The 21754-nt window shown below is 41.9% G+C and overlaps 1 protein-coding gene across 2 annotated transcripts in view; it reads left to right on the top strand.

The window, feature by feature from the left end:
• Positions 1-2044: 2044 nt before the first annotated feature.
• stag1a (STAG1 cohesin complex component a) overlaps positions 2045-21754 on the top strand; it is a 39052-nt gene continuing 19342 nt past the window's right edge. The window contains exons 1-2 of one of the 2 annotated variants that reach the window (XM_056589916.1): positions 2045-2214; positions 21486-21712. In XM_056589916.1, the coding sequence (XP_056445891.1) occupies positions 21684-21712 (29 nt within the window). In that variant the 5' untranslated portion in view covers positions 2045-2214; positions 21486-21683. The remainder of the gene's footprint in view (positions 2215-21485; positions 21713-21754) is intronic. The other variant, XM_056589917.1, reaches the window with a different exon arrangement.

The raw sequence follows: 21754 nt of genomic DNA, 5'->3' as shown, positions 1-21754 counted from the left end.
ACCCAAAATGATGGGAAAATAGAGTCCAGGTTGAACTTATCCTTCGATTGGCCCTTTGGACCGATGTTTTGGATCTGAATGTATCTACTGTTAAGAACTAAGATGGCTGTCGAATTAAGGCCGTTTTCATCCCTAAACTCGACCAGAGGTTCATGACGCACTATTCATGAAAATATAAATATATATTTTCTTTGAGCATGAAAATATATTCCCCCCTGGAGGCATAACCGAGCCGGTGATTATAAAGTCTTGTGATTTGCTTTATTTATTTCTGGATTTCTCGATCCGAAGTCTCAGGATGTGGACAGATAAATTACTGAACTGTAAGGTGGAGCATTCATTTATTTTTTGATGCGTGAAGCACTCTTTTTGCTGTAAAAGAGCCATCTCGAGCAGCCCCGACTCATGAAACAAGCCTCCCTGCTTCTGTCAAAACCACATCAACAATTCTCTCTAGAAACTAAGCTTTAAAGGAAAAACATTAGTGGCTGGTTTGAGGAATAGACGTAGCGAGTTTGGCGCTAGGAGGGGTCAATATTAATCTGCCTTGCCCTACATTCTTCAAACTGAAGGTGCCAAACACATAAATGTGTTCGCCATTTGCGGGAATGCTATCCGTGAGCATGGAGTGTATTGACAATATATAAACAGTCAATTTGTTTATTTAGAGTAAATTAGCAGTTTTATCCAATGCGACCAACAGTTTTTTATCATTAAACAGGTAAGGGTTAGTTAGGCCTGTAGAGTGTGGACATTGGGGCTCTTATCATGAACTTCCTGGTCTGGGGGTTGTACAGAGAAAAAATATACATCATTTTAGATTTCATTATTTAGATGAAATTATGATTATTTAGATGACCTTTTAGTTGACCTGCCCTCCAAGTGTGTATTTATGAGGCAGGCCCTGCAGGATCATGAGCAGGGAAATCGACATCCCGAAGACACCGCTACGATAGCTGAGCCCCATCTATTAGAGAGCAGTAATGTGATCACAGATTTGAGTGTGTGTTTAATGTGTGCAATTGTGTGTGTGTGTGTGTGTGTGTGTGTGTGTGTGTGTGTGTGTGTGTGTGTGTGTGTGTGTGTGTGTGTGTGTGTGTGTGTGTGTGTGTGTGTGTGTGTGTGTATGTGTCTGGGTCTAGCCCTGGAGCTGGGAGCTGGATGTATCCTTTTGTCATTACGTGCTGTTGCCATGGGAAAAAACAACAACAACAACAGCACATCCATCAGATTAATAGGTGCATGCGTGTGCACATCCATGTGTGTGTGTGTCCGTCTGTGTGTGTGTGTGTGTGTGTGTGTGTGTGTGTGTGTGTGTGTGTGTGTGTGTGTGTGTGTGTGTGTGTGTGTGTGTGTGTGTGTGTGTGTGTGTGTGTGTGTGTGCCAACATGGATAATGAGTTCATGGAATTGCATTACTTTTTGTTCATCTTTGTCCTAATTTTTCTGGTTGCATTGCCAAAGTTAGCACACACACGCACACGCACGCGCACGCGCACGCGCACGCACACACACACACACACACACACACACACACACACACACACACACACACACAGAGTCAATGATGACATGGGATTTTCTGATGTAAGAGATACCTCATTCATTCAGATAGAATTGCATTCTCTCGACTCTGTCGTTCAATTACTAACACTAAACCTCTGTCCCTGTTTCACTGGTTATTTTATCCCTTGTCCCACCCTGTCTCAATGACACACCTCTATGACCTGGATTTCAGCTCGGCAGGTAAGTAAGCAAAGAGACAGAGTGATAGAGTGATGGAGAGAGAGAGAGAGAGAGAGAGAGAGAGAGAGAGAGAGAGAGAGAGAGAGAGAGAGCGAGCGAAAAATGATCACACACATACACAGAATGAATATGGCCACAGTCCTCCCCGTTCTCATGTTTGCGCGTCCCCGCTCGTGCTCTGTTGGCGGGGTCTTGCAGCACCTCCCTTTCTGTGCTCGCCCCTGGGCGCGTGTCCGTTATGCTGTGTGTCCGCCAGGGGGCAGCTTTGTCTAGGTCTGAGGCTGCGCCATCACAACTGCATTACAGCGAGAAAAATACCACCAGATGGCAGTTTAGGATTGCTGCTCTTCTCCAAGGCGCGGTTCCGCTCGCACGGCCAATTTTCAATATTAAAATACGCACAATATTAAAACAAATATCGACTTATAATTTCGGAAGTTGATAATTGAGCCAGCGATGGTCGTTAAAGGTGAGTGTTTTGTGTTTTGGTCATGTTTTGTGCAGAGGGAAGGGAGACGGAGCACAGATTAAAGATGGTGGACACAAGACGGGGAAGGCTGGTTAGTTGGGGGATGGGCACAGCAGCTAACGGAGGTGAATGTGCTTTCGCTCTTCCTTCGCTACATTATAGCTCAACCATTAGCTCGCCAGCTAGCTCAAACCTTTCGGCAATACAACTTGCTGGGTGGCAAGTGATGGCCCCAACGATGCCCGCTTTGACACCATTTAATCATCCGGCTCTGGAGTTTCGCTTGTCAACAAATAATAAGGAGCCATGCGCTGTGACGTGGTTTGGTGTGCTTTGCAAGGCACAGAATTAAAAGCATCACCCTCATCTTTCTTTTTCCATTGGCAAACGCATATTGGGTTGCTCTTGTATTTTCATCTTGCCAGTGTCTTGGTTGTATTTGATGCCAATGCTACTTGTCACGTTGTTTGCAGAGTTTCGTTCACAGACAATACTGTTTTGCTCTATACGCAGCCTCCTAGGTTTGGGATGTGTGATCTGATTTTTCTCTCCCTTCTCTTGGTTGCTACACTATGAGGAAGTAAATAATAACCCCGAGGTTCTCTTGCCCCAAGTTCGCAGACGAGTATTGTCTCCCCCCCCCCTCCTATCGTCTGCTTGCTGCATATCGTAAAGTAAAAAGATGTCTGTCTAATGAACTTATTCGTGCGTTAAATTATTATGGCACATATGTCCACCTTCCCGCCCACTTCTGTGCGGGAACTAGGCAATGTTGAGCGGTGAACGTGAGTCACAGTGGAGGGGGATGGGCTCCTGGAACCGGTTTGCTGTTTGAATAGGCTTGCAGACAAGTCCTTAGATGCTAGACACTAGACTTAAAGGCTATACAGCTGTGTTGGGGACATTTGACCGTGGGTCAGAGAGCACCCTCTGGCACTGTACGATTCCCTGGCTGTTGCATAACTGCTTTGTTTACAATCAGAGCCATGTGATCACTGTGCAGAGCAGACTGTACTTTTTCTGACCAGCGCTTGTTTATTTTGAACGAAATATGGGAAAAAGTCCCATATTTCACGAAATATGGGACTCAACATCTGCATTTTTAATTTTATTTTAATATCTGCCTTTTGAGAGTTGGGAAGGCTTTTTTAGTTTTTGCTAACCGTCGTTATCCAGTGACCTGGGCTCCAGGTGTGCTTGTTGCTTTCTGCTGGTTTATTATTTCTGGAATGTCAGAACTATGGAATTGTATTCGATATCCATGCTGTGAATGGTTGTACATCAGTCTATTCGATTTTTCTGTAATGGGGTTTACTTATTGATCAGAATTTTTTGTTAATAATCAGGTATGTGCCTTTTGACAGAAAAGCTCAAAACTATGAAGGTAGCTTATGTTTGTGCACTTGAATAATCCTCAGCCAACTCCATTTAAACCACAGCATTCCTCCACTCTTAAACAATAGGCAATATAAGACCATCAGGGAACTAGTTGGCTACTTAAAACATAGCTGGCAACGGTTCCTGTACAGAACAGTTACCGAGATGAACTGACTTGGTTGTAGTCTCAGGCTCGCATTGATACGTTTCAATGCAAGCATTTACATTTTCTGTGATTATATTGTACTGTGAATTCAATCAATTGTCATTGGCGGTAATGTAGAAATACCATAATTTTTATTTGATTATGTGCATGGTATTCACACATTAATCAGAAAGTTCTGCTGCACAAACATCACATTACTGAAATCGATAATTAAACAATATCTACCATTCTATGCTGTTAAAAGTATCCTACTTTTATCAAGGTCCCGTGCTAACAGTAGATACTGACTAAACGAATCCAGTGGAGGTCACCTAGCCATGAGCAGAAATGAAACTTCCAATGAAAAGACTTATGTCTGACCCACATCCTTCTATAAACTCATGCTGCACCAGACTATGAAAGTGCCTTCGACATCAGCCAGGGGCTGTTATTTCAGTGACCCTGTCTGACGATGATGGCAATCGCAGGCAGAAATATTTCTCTTCTATTGTCCAGTTTTCTGGCTGCCCCTGTGACACTCCTTTTGACACAGAGTAGAACGGAAAATAAGATATTTTGGCTGGTTATTCAATCGTCCTCCAATATATGTCAGCCGTACATGCTTGAATACTATATCAGAGCCAAAAACACAATGTAAATGTGAGAGAAGAAAGAAAACGCAAATATCGGCCGATAATATCGGCCAGCCACATGATAATTGTGACATTGTCAACCCAACGACACCACACCCAAGTGGTCTTCCTCTGACAAACAAGGAACACATTATGACCAAAAGTAGTTGTCTATGTCTTTGAAAAAAATTGTATTTTACAAATCCCACCGGCTTTCCAAATATTAGATGGCAATCAGATACTTGTTTAAAGCCATAAGTGGCAAATGATTGATACTGTTATTGCTTTGTATTGCGGCTGTATTCTGTTGTATTTTTAATCGAGGAGCCTTGACTTGCGGTTGTAGACTGTTGCTCTGCTAAATCCTATCAGATCTATCATAGTAATCTGCTATATATATCTGCTAAAATATCTATTACTACAATGATGGTATATCCCATTTAATGGATTCTTTTTTGCCGAAGTTATTCAAATCCATTGCATACATTGTCAGCTAGACTTACCCCAGAGGGGATCGAAACCCTGGCCTTGGTGTTCAATGCGAATGTACACCAACAGTTGAGCTGCATAGAACCTTCCAAATAAACATGTAATACATTTTAGTAAAACAAAAACCGACAGGGTCATGGTAGTTGGTTACTAATGTTCTGTTTGCATTCTCCATTGTTCATTGTTCCATGTTCCTTGGCTACATCCTTAATGTTGGAGCAACATTAATATTACTGAGTAACAGACAGAAGGCCGGTACATCAGAGGCAGCAGCTCAACCTAGCACTGAGTCCTCTCTTTGTGTTAATTGGCTGCAGCGGATAGTGATCTATGTACTATTGAGGTCGTAGAATCTATATTTTGATGTGATGTGAGGAGGATGTGGGAATTTGAGATATCTTGAGAACCACCTAGGTTTGACTCTGCAAACTTCTCAATAACGCCTGTAAACTAGGACTGTAAGCGGTCAAACAAGGTATTTTAGCACCTAATTGACTCCACCAGATGTAGAAATGCTTCCATTTCACAATGAAAGAAGACGAAATTGGTGTAGGATGTTAAACTGTTATTATAATTTGGAAGTCGACAAGCTTTGTATTTCTACGGTTATGTGTTATGCGGTACGCAAATATCCCAGAGAACCATTAGGAAAATTATTGCCTGGCTAGTTAAATCAGCGTAACCCATTTATTTAGGCCACACCATTGAGGAACTTACCAGGCTATTTCATTAGTAAAATGAAAAGTCTGGCTAGTTAAATCAGCGTATCCAAGCATTTGACTATGTAAATGTGGCTAAAGCGACTTAAAGAGCTGCACATCACTGCAGTCAGGCCGGCACAGGAACGGCTTCAACTTAAGAAACTGACCTGTCAGCTAATGCGTTAATGCAGTGGTTCCCAAACGGTTTTAAATTCTTGCAACCCTTTCGTACACTTTTATTTATCTACTTCTAATTCTATGGACACCATTACCCTACCATTTCTGCCCCTGACCTCAATGTCCAACTGAATTGCTCCATGCTAAGAATGGTTGGTGTGTTTGCTTAAGAAATACCTACCATTATCTCTGTTAGTACAAACAGGCACCATCAAATAACTAATATCGACCTCTCTGCGATACACTTATTTACATATCAGACACCACCAAACTGGACTCGAGTCCGGACCTACAATTTTGGGAACACTGCACTAATGTGTCCAGTGTCACTGGACCTGGACGGTTTTCCCTCCTGAATAGCTTCTCCAGCAGCCTCCAACAGGAGTTTGAGAATCAGTATTATGACAGGAGCCCCTGACCAACAGTACTGGCTGCTAACAGTCGTCTATAACTGTTAGCTCAACTGTCGTGTGTGTGTGTGTGTGTGTGTGTGTGTGTGTGTGTGTGTGTGTGTGTGTGTGTGTGTGTGTGTGTGTGTGTGTGTGTGTGTGTGTGTGTGTGTGTGTGTGTGTGTGTGTGTGTGTGTGTGTGTGTGTGTGTGTGTGTGTGTTGGCTCCGCAGCAATCTTATCCAATCTCTATTACATGGCTCTGTGGTTGCTAAGCTTCAAGGGGCTTCGCTAACCTGCAGCAGATACATCTCAAGTCTGGTTAGAGGATGCACTGCGGCCAGACCAGCCGGTTTTAACTACTTCTCTCCCCTAGCCTAACCAGAGCTGAGATGTTGATATGATGAGGATGTCTCCACTAGTGTATAGCGGATACATTTCTGGCTTGGAGGGCCATGACCCTAGCGTGAATTTGGTATCCCTCTGGCCTACACGTTAATGTTAATATTTAAACAAGATGTTTTTGTTGAAAGTAAGCCTCTATATGAAGTCAATGGGCCTGGGTTGTTTGATGAATTTATTAGGATAATCATGGTAAATTTGACGTGAACACAGCCATCTTCAAGTGTTCAAGTTTGGCCATTTTAGACATTCCAGCAAATAATACCGCAAAGCTTCTCATCATTAATTTAGATTACAAACCTTTGTTTAAGTATTGGCAAGAGCATCTTGACTGGCAGTGATTCGGCCAGCCAAAGTCGCTTTTTTCCGTTTTCTTAATGCCGCAGTATTGCATCAGCTGTTAGCTTTTATTCTATCCATTTGTATATTCATTACTTTAGGTACATTGTTTACACACTGCATTCTGCTGGACACATACTAATCAAGTTTACTAAGTACTAATAAAAGTTGACTTTCTAGATCCACAAGCTGAAAGAAATATGCTCTTTTCTTCAGTTGTATGTATGAAAATTCATAGACCACCAAAATATCGGAATTTCTTACAAAGAGGTCATAGTGCTTGATATCGCTGCAGACGGGGGCCGAAATGAACACCGGCCAGTCATGTGCGCCATGTGCGACTAGATTTTCCAATTGGCAAGTAAATCTCGGTAAGGCGGTCTGACAAAACTGGCGGGTAAAAGTATGTACCAAAATAGACATGTTATTATATTCAGGCCTGCTGGTTTTCTGACTAAACTCCATGTATTGTCTAGAAATCTGCTCCGTGTTTCTCTGCTTCTGTTGGTTCTAAAGAGACTTTCCTATGATGAGATATGGGAAAGATTTCGAGATTCCTGGATTTAGATCAATTCATTTTAAAATTTAAATAAATAGTAATATCAGTTCTGTTTTATTTTTTAAATATACTTAAATTTATGGTCATCTCACCTTTCCACCAAATGAAAAAAGCACCTGGTTTCTTTAGGTCTCAAACTCTCAACATAATAACATATCGCAATGAAATGTACTGAGACTAATATATATGCATGTAACACAAAAAAGCCATTTATTATTAAGGTCGGTAAACAATATACTATATATTTTTCCTCTTGTCCCCTTGGCAGGTGAGCCCAAAAAAAACATTTTCGACTTTTGACTGCAGATGCATTTCATTTATTCAAAGCATATGATGGGCTGTGTAGCTCAACTGTATGTTCAAGGAAGCAAAGGAGTTGGAGTTCCTTGCCAGCTCTCAGTTGCATGTTTGCACAATAATTTCATTCAAGATAAATGCAACCCAATTCCATGTTTCCATTGTAGGCTCATAAAATCTCATTGTATATCTATAAGGATAAACTATAAACATGGTTGTGGTTGTGTTAGACACACATTTGAGTCTACTAACAAAGCCCTGTATAGCAGAAATGCCCAAAGGCGTGAAATATAATCCGATGCTAGTCTGGCGACTGGCGTGTTTCTATCCGAGCAAACGTAATAATGTTGAGTCTTGAGGTGTGTGTGTGTGTGTGTGTGTGTGTGTGTGTGTGTGTGTGTGTGTGTGTGTGTGTGTGTGTGTGTGTGTGTGTGTGTGTGTGTGTGTGTGTGTGTGTGTGTGTGTGTGTGTGTGTGCATCCCAGAAATGCTTGTTGTGTCAAGGAAGGAGGTGTCTCAGTTGCCGGTGGTAGATCCTGTACTGCTACTTAGGTGCAGTCAAAGCAAAGCTTTGTGGACTAAAACATCTCATTAAAGTCCCGCCTGCAGAACAGCTGCCGTGGCGCTGCGCGGCTCACACACAGGCCCGGCGAGACCGGCGGCTCGTGTGAGGAGCTAGCACCCGTGGATGAGGGATTATTTCTGTTCTTTGCCCTTCTTCCTGTCCTTCCCTCCCTCCCCTCCATATTTTCTTTCTTTCCATCCATCTTTTTTTTTGTACATCCCTCTTAATTTCCATCTCTCTCCTTTTTATATGATTTTCCTTTTGGACATTAGGTATCTTAAAACGTTTCCGAATTGGATAACTGGTATTCTAATATTAGAGACCGCTTCTAGAATAAACCAAGACAAATGTGACAAAAAAGCATCAAGCACATTGTGATTGGATTCTCTAAAACAGTGGTTCTCAACTGGTCTACCCTCAGGACCCACATCTGTCACTAGTCATTAGATCACGAAATGTATTTGTTAATATTGCAGTAATAAACAATGCCTTCATGCAGTGTTAAAAACATGTGTGCACAGAAAGCTGCAGCAATAAGGGCTGAACTAAATTATAAGCCATTGAAGCATGAGTGAACATGGAAAGAGCAGTTAATTTATGATTTTCTTTCTAAGGATAAAGGTTTAGCATATGATCCGTGGCCCATTCGAAATGGTCTCCCATTTTTTTAGATGCGACCCACCGGTTGAGAATCACTGCACTAGAACATTGTTTTCTTTTAAAGAGGGCTATCCTTAACCAAGTCTCTTCCAGGGGCACCATCTGTGGCCTACATTAGATGTAGTGGTCTACAAGCAGAGAAGATAATGCATCGATCTGCCAGGTTAGTCGTTTATAAAGTTGGCCTCTGGCTGCAAAAAGCTGCAAGATTGATAACCTGAATTACACTGCCTCTTGGGAGGTACAACACACGCACACACTCTCTCACTGCATTGACTTGAGAAGGGATTTCATCAAGTGTTAAGCCTACTTCAGTCCAAGAGATGGACTGGCAAGAAACCAGATGGCCAGAAAATGTCACAGGTTTCACTTAAACTACCAGCTGTAATCACCCTAAGAAGGGGGGGAGGAGGGATTCAGCTATTAAAGCTGTTTACACTGCCTAGCTAAGTATCGATTCACTTTCCGAAGCACACTGACTTGTGTTTCTATCTAAACTAAAAAGTTATTGATTTCTACAGCAGAGATGTCAGTGCAGGATGGGAATATAGTATATATATATATATATATATATATATATATATATATATATATATATATGTGTCCGTTACTGCTCATTTTATTTGAGTCAAACGTGGAAAAATACATAGCTTTGGAATATTCTCTAGTGCTATTGCGTTGTTCTAGGCTAAATGTATTGCTATGAATTCTTGAAAACCCTTGTAGTGCGGGAGCATACCAACGTTTTGAGACTAGTCCTATTAGCTAACACCAGTGTATATCTTGGTGAAACATTACCAGCAGTTATATTTAATATGCACGTCTTCATCCGATGAATAGAACAATATTTATATTCCATTGCATGCAACAATTACAAAAGGGACATGTCGTGCCAGAATGCAGTTCTTATATAATTGGGTAATATTGTGCATGACATAAGCATGGCGATGCAAAATAAGGCTTATTGCGTTTCTGCTATATAGTTACCAAATAACTCTAGTCATTTTACGAGGTGATATGTATGTAGTATGAGGTTATTCCTGCAGATGTTTTTTAGATCAGATGATAGATTATAGCATATGGTTTGTCCAGGTGTATAAAGACAGGAATATCAACCCATGTCAGTTCTTGGGGATAGTCCAGTATATACCGCAGTGCTTGACTAGCTCTCTTCCCCTTCTTGCCAATCTGGTCTCACCACACAAGATTAAACCACCTCCAGTGTTTCGGATCGTCCTCAGTCTCTCCCCGGCACGTATATTAGAGCTCCATACAAGCCACAAACGGGGCTGCCCCATCGGATGAAAATAAAAGCTGTTATGATGTTTTATTCATGGTCGGTAGCTGGTTCTTTCACCAAACATTTCCATCGTTTTAGTTGGTGTGCTTAAAAGCCGTTTATGTAACGATAGCAGATGTAGACTGATAGAATAAACCGTTTTACCCCAACCTCATTGGATGAGTTTGGCATTACCGTCTCATCTCGGTTGAATCACATTCCTCTTTGTGTCAATTAGACGAGCCATAAATCGGAACCTGTTGAACGTTCAGTAGCACGTTAGGATTTGCCTACTCTGCGTTTATTTAAGGACCTTATTTTAATGAGCTGGCTTATGTAAATAAGAGTCCTGGCCCTGGATAGTGTCACTTGGTTGGTTGGCTTTGGCTACGCCTATATGCTAGGACGCTCATAGTCAAGGCCACTATGCCTGGATGCTAGGCTGCTATTTTTATTGTGTTTCAGACGCCATTAACTCGTCTGCTGTGCTGTTAGCTCATTGGCTCGGGCTCTAGCTGGTGTGCTAGGCCTCTATCTTATATCTTGGGCCGTTTCGGCCTGCTTATGTCTTCTCTGCCTCCACTTCAGGCAAATAACAGCTGCAGCTAGAAGGCTTCTCTGGTGAAACCTTCAGTGTCGCCCGGTCATTAGAAACGAATAATGTAGAGAGGGTAATGGTCTCAGAGGTGTGTGTGTGTGTGTGTGTGTGTGTGTGTGTGTGTGTGTGTGTGTGTGTGTGTGTGTGTGTGTGTGTGTGTGTGTGTGTGTGTGTGTGTGTGTGTGTGTGTGTGTGTGTGTGTGTGTGTGTGTGTGTGTGTGTGTGTGTGTTACTTGTGTGTGTTTTTATTGCTCATGTGAGACAGCCTTTTTATCTGAGTGTGCATATGCCTCTCCGTGTGTGTGTGTCTCATGGTTTTATTTCTGTGTGTGTTTCCCGTCCCTCTCTCTCTCTCTCTCTCTCTCTCTGTCTCTCTCTGTTGTGCAAAAATGATAGAGCATGGGAGCGAATCTGGGCCAAGGTGAGAGAGCGACAGAGAGGGGGAGAGGAGGAAAATAATGTGAGACGGTGTAGATAGAGAACAAATTACCTTTTCCCCTCCTTTGTTTCTCTCTTGAGACCCTCTTCCCCCCCCCCCCCCCCCGCCTTATCGCTGAGGGCTGTTGCTCTCTCACCTCCGACCCCTCCTTCTCACCCTCTGACAACACTCACACACCAAATCACACTCTCGTGGTTCGCGAGAGCGAGCAAGTGCCAGAGATCGAGACAGGGAGAGAGATGTGTCTTTCATCTTTTCCTTTTCTCTCAACCTTTCCCCTCATTCTCTGTTTATCAGTTATTCAGCAAGCTCTACCTCAGAACATTAAAAATATATTCACCTAGGGCTACATCTCTCTCCCTCTCCAGATTTCCTTAGTTAAACAAGCCACCTGAGGGTTGCTATAACAGATGGTTGTGTGTGTGTGCATGTGTGTGTGTCCTGTTCGATGACTGGTCTAATTATTCCTGGTGGTATAATCCTAATTTGTTTAAAGTGGACCGCCACGGTGGACCGTCTGGGATTAAACGGGATTATCCGTGTTCTCTGATTTGGACTGCATTGGCCGTGAAACGAAGGCTTTGATTCTCTTCTCACTACCGTCTCATCCTATTGGAACAGAAGCCCCCTGTGATCCGTTTGGGTGGCTGTGCCAGTGTGCCGGGGTTGTAATTCAGCTCTGCTGAGGTGTCCTTGGGCCAGGCATTTTAATTGCTCACTCTATTGACTCTTAAAAGCGGGATGGGCTTTTGGTCCGTCGCTTCTTCTTGTGTCATCGGTACAGGAAAGGATGAGAGTTTTAAATTGTCTGACATATCTAATTTATAGCAGACCCTGTGAGCAGCTCAAATACAAAAGGACTTCATTGTAAAGCCTCGGCCAGAAGGTTGCTTCAGCAAATAAGGTAGTTGCTAGTACTGTCACAACTGCAAAAATAATCTTTGACTCATTATTAAGTCATTAGGCAGACTCCTTTATCTGATAGCAGACTCACAGGGAATTTGAGATGCATGCCCTCAGGTAGACACTACCCTGACCTCTCCTGTACCCATATTTAAGAATTATTACAAAGAAGATGAGTAGGCTGGTAAAATCACTGTTGGTGGCACTGTTGGCATAACAAGTCACCAGAGACCGAAGGGATGTCTTAAATCAGCCTGCTCTGTCTGATGAGAAGGAAAGCCCAGCATCAAATATAGATTGTGTGTATGATCAAAAACAGAGAAAAGCGACCGAATGAGAAGCCGAGAAAAAATAGCATGAATTATTCATTTTTTAATAATTTAAAACTGACTATTGTGTGTATGGTTTCGGCGTTGTATGTATTTTTAAAAAAAACCGACACAAACAAAATAAAAATGTATATAGACTGCTACTACAAATTGATCAATCACTGTTTCAGCCCAATCCATAACCCCCCCCCCCCCCCCAACCACATCTCACTGACGAATTCCGGCACATTCTCTCACCAGCTGAATCAGTACCCTTGAATTAACAATAACTTTTCCATACCAACATAGCTGTGTTCTCACCCCTGTAACTTGTATCTGTCAAATTAAGATGAGATAAAATAAGATATACGTTCTCTATTAATCTCAGCAGAGAAAATGTAGGAATTATTAAATTAGGACTAAGCTCACGTCTAAGGGTTGCCTGCAGAGCGAATTACTTTTCTAATAATGTAAATGTACGATTGTGTTGCATTTGTGTGTGTGTGCGTGTGTGCGTGCGTGCGTGCTTTTTACTTTTCATATTCCCTAAATTGGTTTTGAATAAAGGAAATGGTCTAGAGGGAACCAGCAGAATAACTGTTCATTGATAGCGTGTACTGTAGGGTTTGGCCATTATTCGTTCCTACTCTAATCCTCTCTCTCTGTTTTCATTCACTGTTATCAGAATCACTGTTATCATGGATTTTGCAGAAGCCATGTACTGCTGTTTATTTGTATTACCTGAGACACCTCTCCCTCTGCGATCAATGGATCTAGCTCAGATGGCTGCTATTCATGAATCACAATTGTACACTTTTGTAATCCAAATCAATCTCCGCTTCTGCAACAAACATTTTTGTTTAAAAAAAATAAATGTGGCCGAGGTTGGCTGTTACTCCCCACCTCCTTCACCTCCTCACTGAGTTCTGCAGATGTAAGCAGTAGAGCACCAGGCTGTCTGTGCTAATCAGACGCCAAGTTAGCGTAGCGAGCGCAGAGATATCCGCCGCAGCCGCAGCAACACAACCTCTGGACCAAGGAGTTGGCTAAAGTCCAGGAGGTAATCATTATCTCCAAATAAACACGTACATAAAGACAGAGAAATATTTAGAGTATTCCCTTGTAAACAAGGGTTGCAGAGGGTAATTGTCCCTGTTTGTTTGGTTCCAGTAATAGTAGGCCTGCACGATTCGGTGAAAAATATTCATATAATACGTTTTTTTAGCTTAGAATTGATATCACGATTCTCTGCCACGATTCTTTTCTTTGCCTTTCATAACTACTGAACCAACTCCACACCCCTGTAAATGAAGGCTTCAAAAAACAAAACAAAAAAATCGAAGTAATGTAAAACTTAAATCCACACAGGGGCGAATCGAGATCGCGATTTTATAACAATTTATCGTGCAGGCCTAAGTGATAGTCCAGCCATCTTTGTGTGTGTGTGTGTGTGTGTGTGTGTGTGTGTGTGTGTGTGTGTGTGTGTGTGTGTGTGTGTGTGTGTGTGTGTGTGTGTGTGTGTGTGTGTGTGTGTGTGTGTGTGTGTGTGTGTGTGTGTGTGCGCGTTCTGAATGAAGAGGGAAGTGACAACCTTTTTCTTTTACGATGGTGACTGACTTCACACAGCCGTGTGGCTGACAGTCAAGATCAAGGGGACCTTGCACCCAAGTGTAATCTACTCACTCACAACTTACCATCCTATATTAAAGGGGTAGTCTTGCACCACCAGGTGCAATGAGCAATTGCAAGCCATTTACAAATCCTGCCCTATGTTCCATCCATCATACACCCATGTTTGTATGGTGGATACACAGATAGCGTAAACTTGGAGGGATGTTTGTATGGTGGATACACAGATGGCCCAAGCTTGGAGGGATGGGACAACACACAAGTTTTATTACGGATCACGATGAAAAACACCCATAAGTTGTGGATTTCCATCGTAGTTATTATCGTGAATTGCGATAATTGTGAATATCAAGAGTCAAGACATTTAGTCGCTATATCTTTGGCCAGGATAATCGTGACTGGAGATTTTGGGATTGTCCCTCGTTAGAACATTCCACTGGGTGGACACGCCCACGTGTGATGTCACTATAAAATCTTGAAATGGCTATTCGACATCACACCTGGGCCCGGATTAATTTTAATCCTGATTCAGATCTGATCAGATTTGGAAATCACATATTTTCTGATCCAGGATCAGAAAGCCCAGCCATGTCTTGTCTTGGTATTCTAGAAAACATTTAGGATAGGATCACGCTAATCAAGATTTAGACTTTTCGAGATTATCATATCTGATGTTGACTGCTTTAATCCTACAAATCTTCACCTACTGCATGTAAAGAACAACATAAAGAATACCCTGGTGACATTTTGAGCCATTTTTTTTATAAATAATAAACTGCTTCGGACAGGTTTGTTATTTAAAACAGTTTTGATTACAGATGAAGTAAGTGGCGGTTGGAACTATCCATATTCATGAATTAAATCAGATCGGTTCACAATTTCTGATGATAAAATAGCCCTTTTAATTGGTTGTTTGAGCTCGGACACATGGAACTCTGGTATCTCTGGACTTTTGGTATAGGGCTAGAACTCTCTTGTGTGTCATATATGTGTATATATATATATATATATGAGAGTGTAATCAACTGAAACCTTGGCAGTCTGATTTGTGAAGCTTTTTTTTATGCCACCCACTTGGCTTCCAATCTCTTTATTTACTTCAACGCTTTCTCATTATTCTCCTATGGCAGTGCTTGGCGCAGCTGATTTGTCTAGCACCTTATTTAATGTAATTTTTATATTGATTAGACCGCTGCTGTCGACAGCCCTGAACTCAGGAGACTAGGCCTTTGAAATAGAAGCCTACTCCGAGGCAGACCAATGGGAATCTATCAAGAACAACAGTTTGTAAACCACTTTATGACCATTGACAATTAAGAGGAACTGAAAATCGTTTCAAGTAAAACTGTGTGTAGTTTACGTCATCAGAATTTTTTTTTTTTTAAGTCATCGTTTCAGTCTTGCTCTTCGTGTTGGTAATGTTGAAGAATTGTCAGTCGAACTGTGACACAGATAAATGAAATCGAAGAGAATATCTGGCATATAAAAGTAAATTCCATCCATTGTAAGGCACTCACTCACTCACTCATTAACTCAATCACTCACACAAACACACACACTGGACTCGAGGGATGTTGCAAAGGGTGTAATACCCTCTGCAACCCTTGTTTGCAAATATACCTTCAATATTTCACTGTAGATACCAGGACTGAGTTCTTTAGGAGACGGTTATAATTGACAGGACTCAAGCCAGCAGTGTGCTCCAGAGGTTGTGCTCAGTGCTGCTGCTGCCTCTGCTGACTCGGTTATCTTGGCGCGCGCTAACTTGGGCGTCTGATTACCACAGCCTGGTGCTCACACACACACACACACACATATGCACACGCACACACAGTAAAGTTGAAAGCCTCCTGAACCAAATCGTGCCACAGTTGGTGTTGGAAACAGGTGTGTTCAAATTCAGACGTAGGGGTAAAGAAGACACAGACTTGGTAAAGACACAGTCTTTACCACAGGCGCGGGAGCAGCTCTCTGTCTCTGGCCGGTAATATATATGAGTGCCTCAACAGTGTCCTCATGCAGCTCTTTTTCCTACATTTCTTTCTAACTTTAAGTTATGGATCTGTCAACAGTTGATTATAAGCGCTCAAAACTTACTTTGGTGCTGGGTCTTCTGAGTGGGAAAATATAAGGCTCTATCTGATTAATTAACCGTATCGTTTGTCAGTTAATTTTCTTGGGCATCTTTGAATCAACGATGGATGTTTGCATCAATGTTGGTGTTGGTGTTCATGATATTATCAGGTTCTGTGGATGTACTGCCAGGTGTTTAAAGGTGTCACGGTGAGCGTTTCCCCACCACAGGGCTTGTGATCCTGTTCATATCAAACTAATTTACACTTGCAAAGATTTACAGTGTCTTGCTCCTTACCTTGACATGAATCTCCTGTTGTATAATCAGTGGGAGTTGAAGTTAGACCATTTAGACAGGTGCAGCTTTACCTTTCGGCAAATAGAAATATCCCATGTATTTATTTGCAGCGATATTTATATAGATTAATATAGCATATTGTGCTATCTTTGTCTGGGCGGCCTTACCCCTGAGAGAGACTTATCTGTACGGGGGCCAGAGGAACTGGGACAGAGCCAACCAGAAACATGATCACAACTCAATGTGTAATCCTTAGCCTTTGTTATCAGGTGGAAGTCGACAGTAGCCATCGCTATACAAACATGCAGTCATAAAAAATTGTTGAGTTAATTTATCTTTTCAAATGCATCCCATTTAAACTGAATCAGTTGGTGGAAAATAAATGATCAAACATTGTTGATTTGATTTGTTCTTCTACGAGTTTTGAACCATGTGGAACATTAAACAGTTGGATAGCCACTTGACTATTTATATGATGCATGAAAGTATGGTGCAATCTTACTTCTTAGTGGATGAGCAAGTTCGTATTTCATTCGTAGCAGGTAGTAGTTAGGTATAATTCTCAAGGCTGCCGGTAGGCTGTGGACATGGGGGAGGGATCGAACCCAGAACCTTTGTGCTGAACGCTGACCTATGTTTTAAAATGAATGTTTTTTTAAAATAGTACTGTACCCCGGGCTTCTATTAAACACTGCTACTATACTACTACACTGCAGAGCTCGGTAGTTTGGCTGCATCTGTCATAACATCACCCATCAAATATAAAAAAGAAAATGGATTACCCCTGCTTGGGCAATTTGACACAGGAACTTCCGGTGCAACTGTCAAAACACCTTGTGGAGCCGTTGGCAAATACACCAATACACCAATTTACCTCCAACACGGTGTGTGTAGTACAGAGCTCAGCCTATCGCAAAGTGATTACAGTCCGCTCAGACGGCCGTGTCAGCTCGCTTGTACTGCTGCTCAGGGTGCAGACTGCCGACCTTGAGATACTCATTACCATTTTAATGCAGAATCAATGATTTCTTTCCTTCTTCCTACTGTAGAAAACAGATTGCTGCAGAATGTTTTTATGCAGAACATTCCTAATTTAGAATGTATTGATATTGAACACTTTTATTGTAGAAAAAGCCTTATGGTAGAACGTATCAATGCAGAACACGTCCAACTGTAGAAAACAACAATGACGAACGGATTAATACAGAACATTTCCTACTGTAGAAAACACAGCTGTAGAACATATGAATACAGAACACTTCCTACTGTAGATAAAACATTATTGTAGAACAGATTACTGTAGAACCGAACGTATAATACAGAAAACTTCTGTAAAAAACACTTTAGTGTAGAACGTATCAATACAGAACCCTTTTCACTGTAGAAAACACATCACTGTGGAGCGGATTGCTCTAGAACGTATAATACAGTACACTTCTTACCGTAGAAAGCACATTATTGTAGAACGTATCAATACAGAACCCTTCCTACTGTAGAGTACACCTCACTGTAGAACTGACAGTTTACTGTAGAAGGTATCAATAGAGAACCCTTCTTACTGTAGAAAACACCACTGTAGAACTGACAGTTTACTGTAGAACGTATCAATGGAGAACACACTCTACTGTAGAACACCTCTCTTGGAGCCGGTGGACTGGAAGTGTGTTTCCCGGCTACTCAGAGCTCTGCATCCTTTAGCAGCAGCAGCAGCAGCAGTGCTGTGTGATTCCCTCTACGAGGTGGTGTGTTTTATAACACTAAGCCGTCGCAGGGGGCGTAATACCGGCCAATTACGATGGCCACTCTCAGGTTGTCGTAATACGATAAATTATCCGCCGGGAACCCGGGTACACTACGTGTGCGATGCTGCGTGTGTGTGGGCTTATTGAATGAGCCCACACGCACGCACTGACGCACGCACGCACACACACACACACACACAGGTGTGTGTGTGTGTGTTTGTGTGTTTGCTTGGTTCAGCCCGTTTCGTGTAGTATGTCATAATCACTTATTGATTTATTGACTGACAGCGTCTGTAAAGGAATGACGTATACACATTGTATACAAAACAGTATCATGTTGTATCAGGCTTGTGTTTGCTATCATATTTCCAGGACTTTATTTTTTTATCTCTACCTTCAAAATTTTTCTATTTTTGCTTTTGACCTAACCTTTTTGTTTTGTCTCTAAACAACACACCCAAAATATGATACTATGCAAAATATGTTAAAGTACCGTCTTCCGGTAACCCCCGGCAACCACAGTTAGTTTCCAAAGACCTGACTTATCAATCAGCGAACGCTAACAAACCGGTTCAGCACAGTTCACACTCGACCTGACCTGACACTATACAGTGCCCAAACTGGTCGGTTCCGGACTCCGAGCCAATCAAACATAGCCATCGTCCGGCTTTATGACCTGCGACGGTTGCCGTGGTAACACGCAGTGCATGACGTGCATGTTAAGTGGTTCACAGATGCTCCCCTGACGTGTCTCTCTCACTCTCTGCAGTTTTTTTTATACTTAGGCTCCAAAGCACACACACACACACACACACACACGCACACGGTTACATTGTAGTCAAAGCAGCCCTCGACTGTTTAACTTCACAATGCGGCCGTAACACTGCTGTGTGTGTGTGTGTGTGGGTTGGGTGGGTGGGTTGTGGGTGTGTTCAATAATGGCTTCTCTCACTTCCACATAAGTACCAAATAAACAGTATGTCATATCTAAATAGGTCCCACAGTATGTGTCATAGCTATCTCTATCTTTCACTCTCTATTTTTCTTTATAATCTTAGAAGACACACACACACACACACACACACACACACACACACACACACACACACACACACACACACACACACACACACACACACACACACACCACTAACCCTAACACACACACGTTCAAACAATAACCCACGTACTATAACCTGTGAAGTCGATAATGTCATTGTTGGAATGGTTTAAATTCCAGCTAGAATAGAGGAGCAGTCAGCCCATGGCCAGCAGTAGCAGGGCAATACCCACTGCACACTCCTAGGCTTTTGTATTAGGAGTGTGGTTGTCTGTGTGTAGAGATGAGATGTGGTGTTCATTGGGGATTATCTTTCCCAGACTTCATTACACACACACGCTCTCTCACTCACACATACACATAATGACACAGACAAACACACACACACACGACCCCAGAATTGTTTCTTTAACAGAGAAAACAATCGCATCACAACCTCAGATACAGGCTCCTCCCTGGAGAGAGTCACGCAGACATACATACACCAAGGGAGAGAATCAAACAGAAAGAGTGTGTGTGTGTGTGTGTGTGTGTGTGTGTGTGTGTGTGTGTGTGTGTGTGTGTGTGTGTGTGTGTGTGTGTGTGTGTGTGTGTGTGTGTGGGTTCTAGTTGAAAACCATTTAATGATTTACAACAACCAACTGATCAGTTTCATTCATGCTCACGAATATGAACTGTCGAAAGCGTGTCATTTTACCTAAATCACATATCGCAGAACTTTAAAATGAAAATATAAAATAAGAAAAGTTTACCTGTACTGTGTCAGTAAGACTTGTATTTGACGAAGCTTGGAACCCATATTGTGAATGTGATCAAGAAATTCTAGATTCTTCCAACAACAGAGTAGAATTAAAATAAATAAATAATAAATCAATTCTGTTTAGAAAGTTTGAATAGCTGCTTTTCTTCATCATGACACTGCAACATGATCACTAATCAACTTTATCACAATTAGTTATTTAATATATTATCTTCTCGATCTGAACCGTATTGTTTTTGATCCCTGTGGTTGGTCACAGTTAGTTGCTGCTGTATTTGTGTCGGAGAGTCAGAGGCAGCCCTGCCAAAGCTGTTATACTGTACAAACCGTGAAAAAGAGAGTATTTAAATACACACTTTCTTAGCCTGCCCCCTACTGTTGCCCAGGCCTTGTTTCATTCACACAGTCATACACACGCACAGACACACACATACATTCACACACTTAAGACTACTGCTGAGGAAAATACACATGCTACACAGTATGTAAAGTGATAAAAGTGACCATAAGCTCCAGGAGTGTTTTATAGAAGCCTAAGTTAATTTTCGAATACAACCTTTAGCTGGATAGAATTAAATGAAACTGTTAAGACTCTGGTGCTAGACTTGGGGTCGAGGACTTTGTGGATCATACTGCCCCCGCTGGTTAAGTGGTGGTACTGCACAAACAGGTCTCAGCTGCTTCATTATCATACAAACAGGTAGTAGACCGTTACTTAATTGTCTCCTTACCAGTCGCCAGTCCTAATGCGTTTGCCCTCAGAGTCAAACTGCTAATGTGTCTACAAAGCATCTTGCGGTTGATTCTACTGTTTTGTCTGTGTGATTGGTTTCAACTGTTGGCTATACTTCCTTTCCGCTAATTTAATTGAGGATTTTATAACAAATCTTTGGCAATAATGAAATAAAATCACTGAAGTACATTCAGATTTGTATTGCATTATACCACTTTAACTATTTTTATATATAATGTTAACAATTATGATACATTTATTTTTACTTCAAATCAACCGTTCCTATTCTTACTTTTAATCAAAGCTGTGTACACAAAAACAACACAAAGACACATTTGCTAAACGTTTTTTCTAACTTAAATTTAGTACATCAACAAATGGTCCACCACATTATTTGGCTGTTGTAGTTCTCAACGTGGCCAGTTGGTGTCTCCCTCTCCCCTGCTTTTCGCCATGTCGATCTTCTGAGAATGACATCAGATCGTCTCCCATTGGTTTGATTGATGGCCAGTGGTCATGTATCCCTTCTCCTATACACACACCAGGCCTTAACAACACCATGCTTTCATCTTCTCAGGAAAATATTTGCATAATAACTAATAATGCATGTACCACTCTTGATAACTTATAATAACATAAAGCATCATAACTCAATGGCTATGTAGATTGACTAAACATCCTTTTGTGTGTGTTTGTTCTTGTGTTGTTTTGTTGTCTAGGGCTTGGAGATTGTTAAGCTGCAGTGCGAGCATCTTTCTCATCGAGTAGACCCCAAACGAAGACCACCCCCTCCCCTTCCCCCTTCCAGTCACACCGCCATCTCAACTTTGCTTCCTGACGACGACCCCGACGACGGGCACACACACCCAAACACACACACAGCTTGCAGATCGTGCCGCGACCCCTGATTGGCCAGGATGATCACCTCCGAGCTCCCCGTCCTGCAGTAAGTCCGGGTCTATGCCCAAATAAGCCATCATTTAATAAC

Source organism: Gadus chalcogrammus, chromosome 5 (genome assembly GCF_026213295.1).
Source record: "Gadus chalcogrammus isolate NIFS_2021 chromosome 5, NIFS_Gcha_1.0, whole genome shotgun sequence".
NCBI classification, from domain to species: Eukaryota; Metazoa; Chordata; class Actinopteri; order Gadiformes; family Gadidae; genus Gadus; species Gadus chalcogrammus.
The sequence above is the reverse complement of the archived record's forward strand: the minus strand, read 5'-3'. Positions and strand labels throughout refer to the sequence as shown.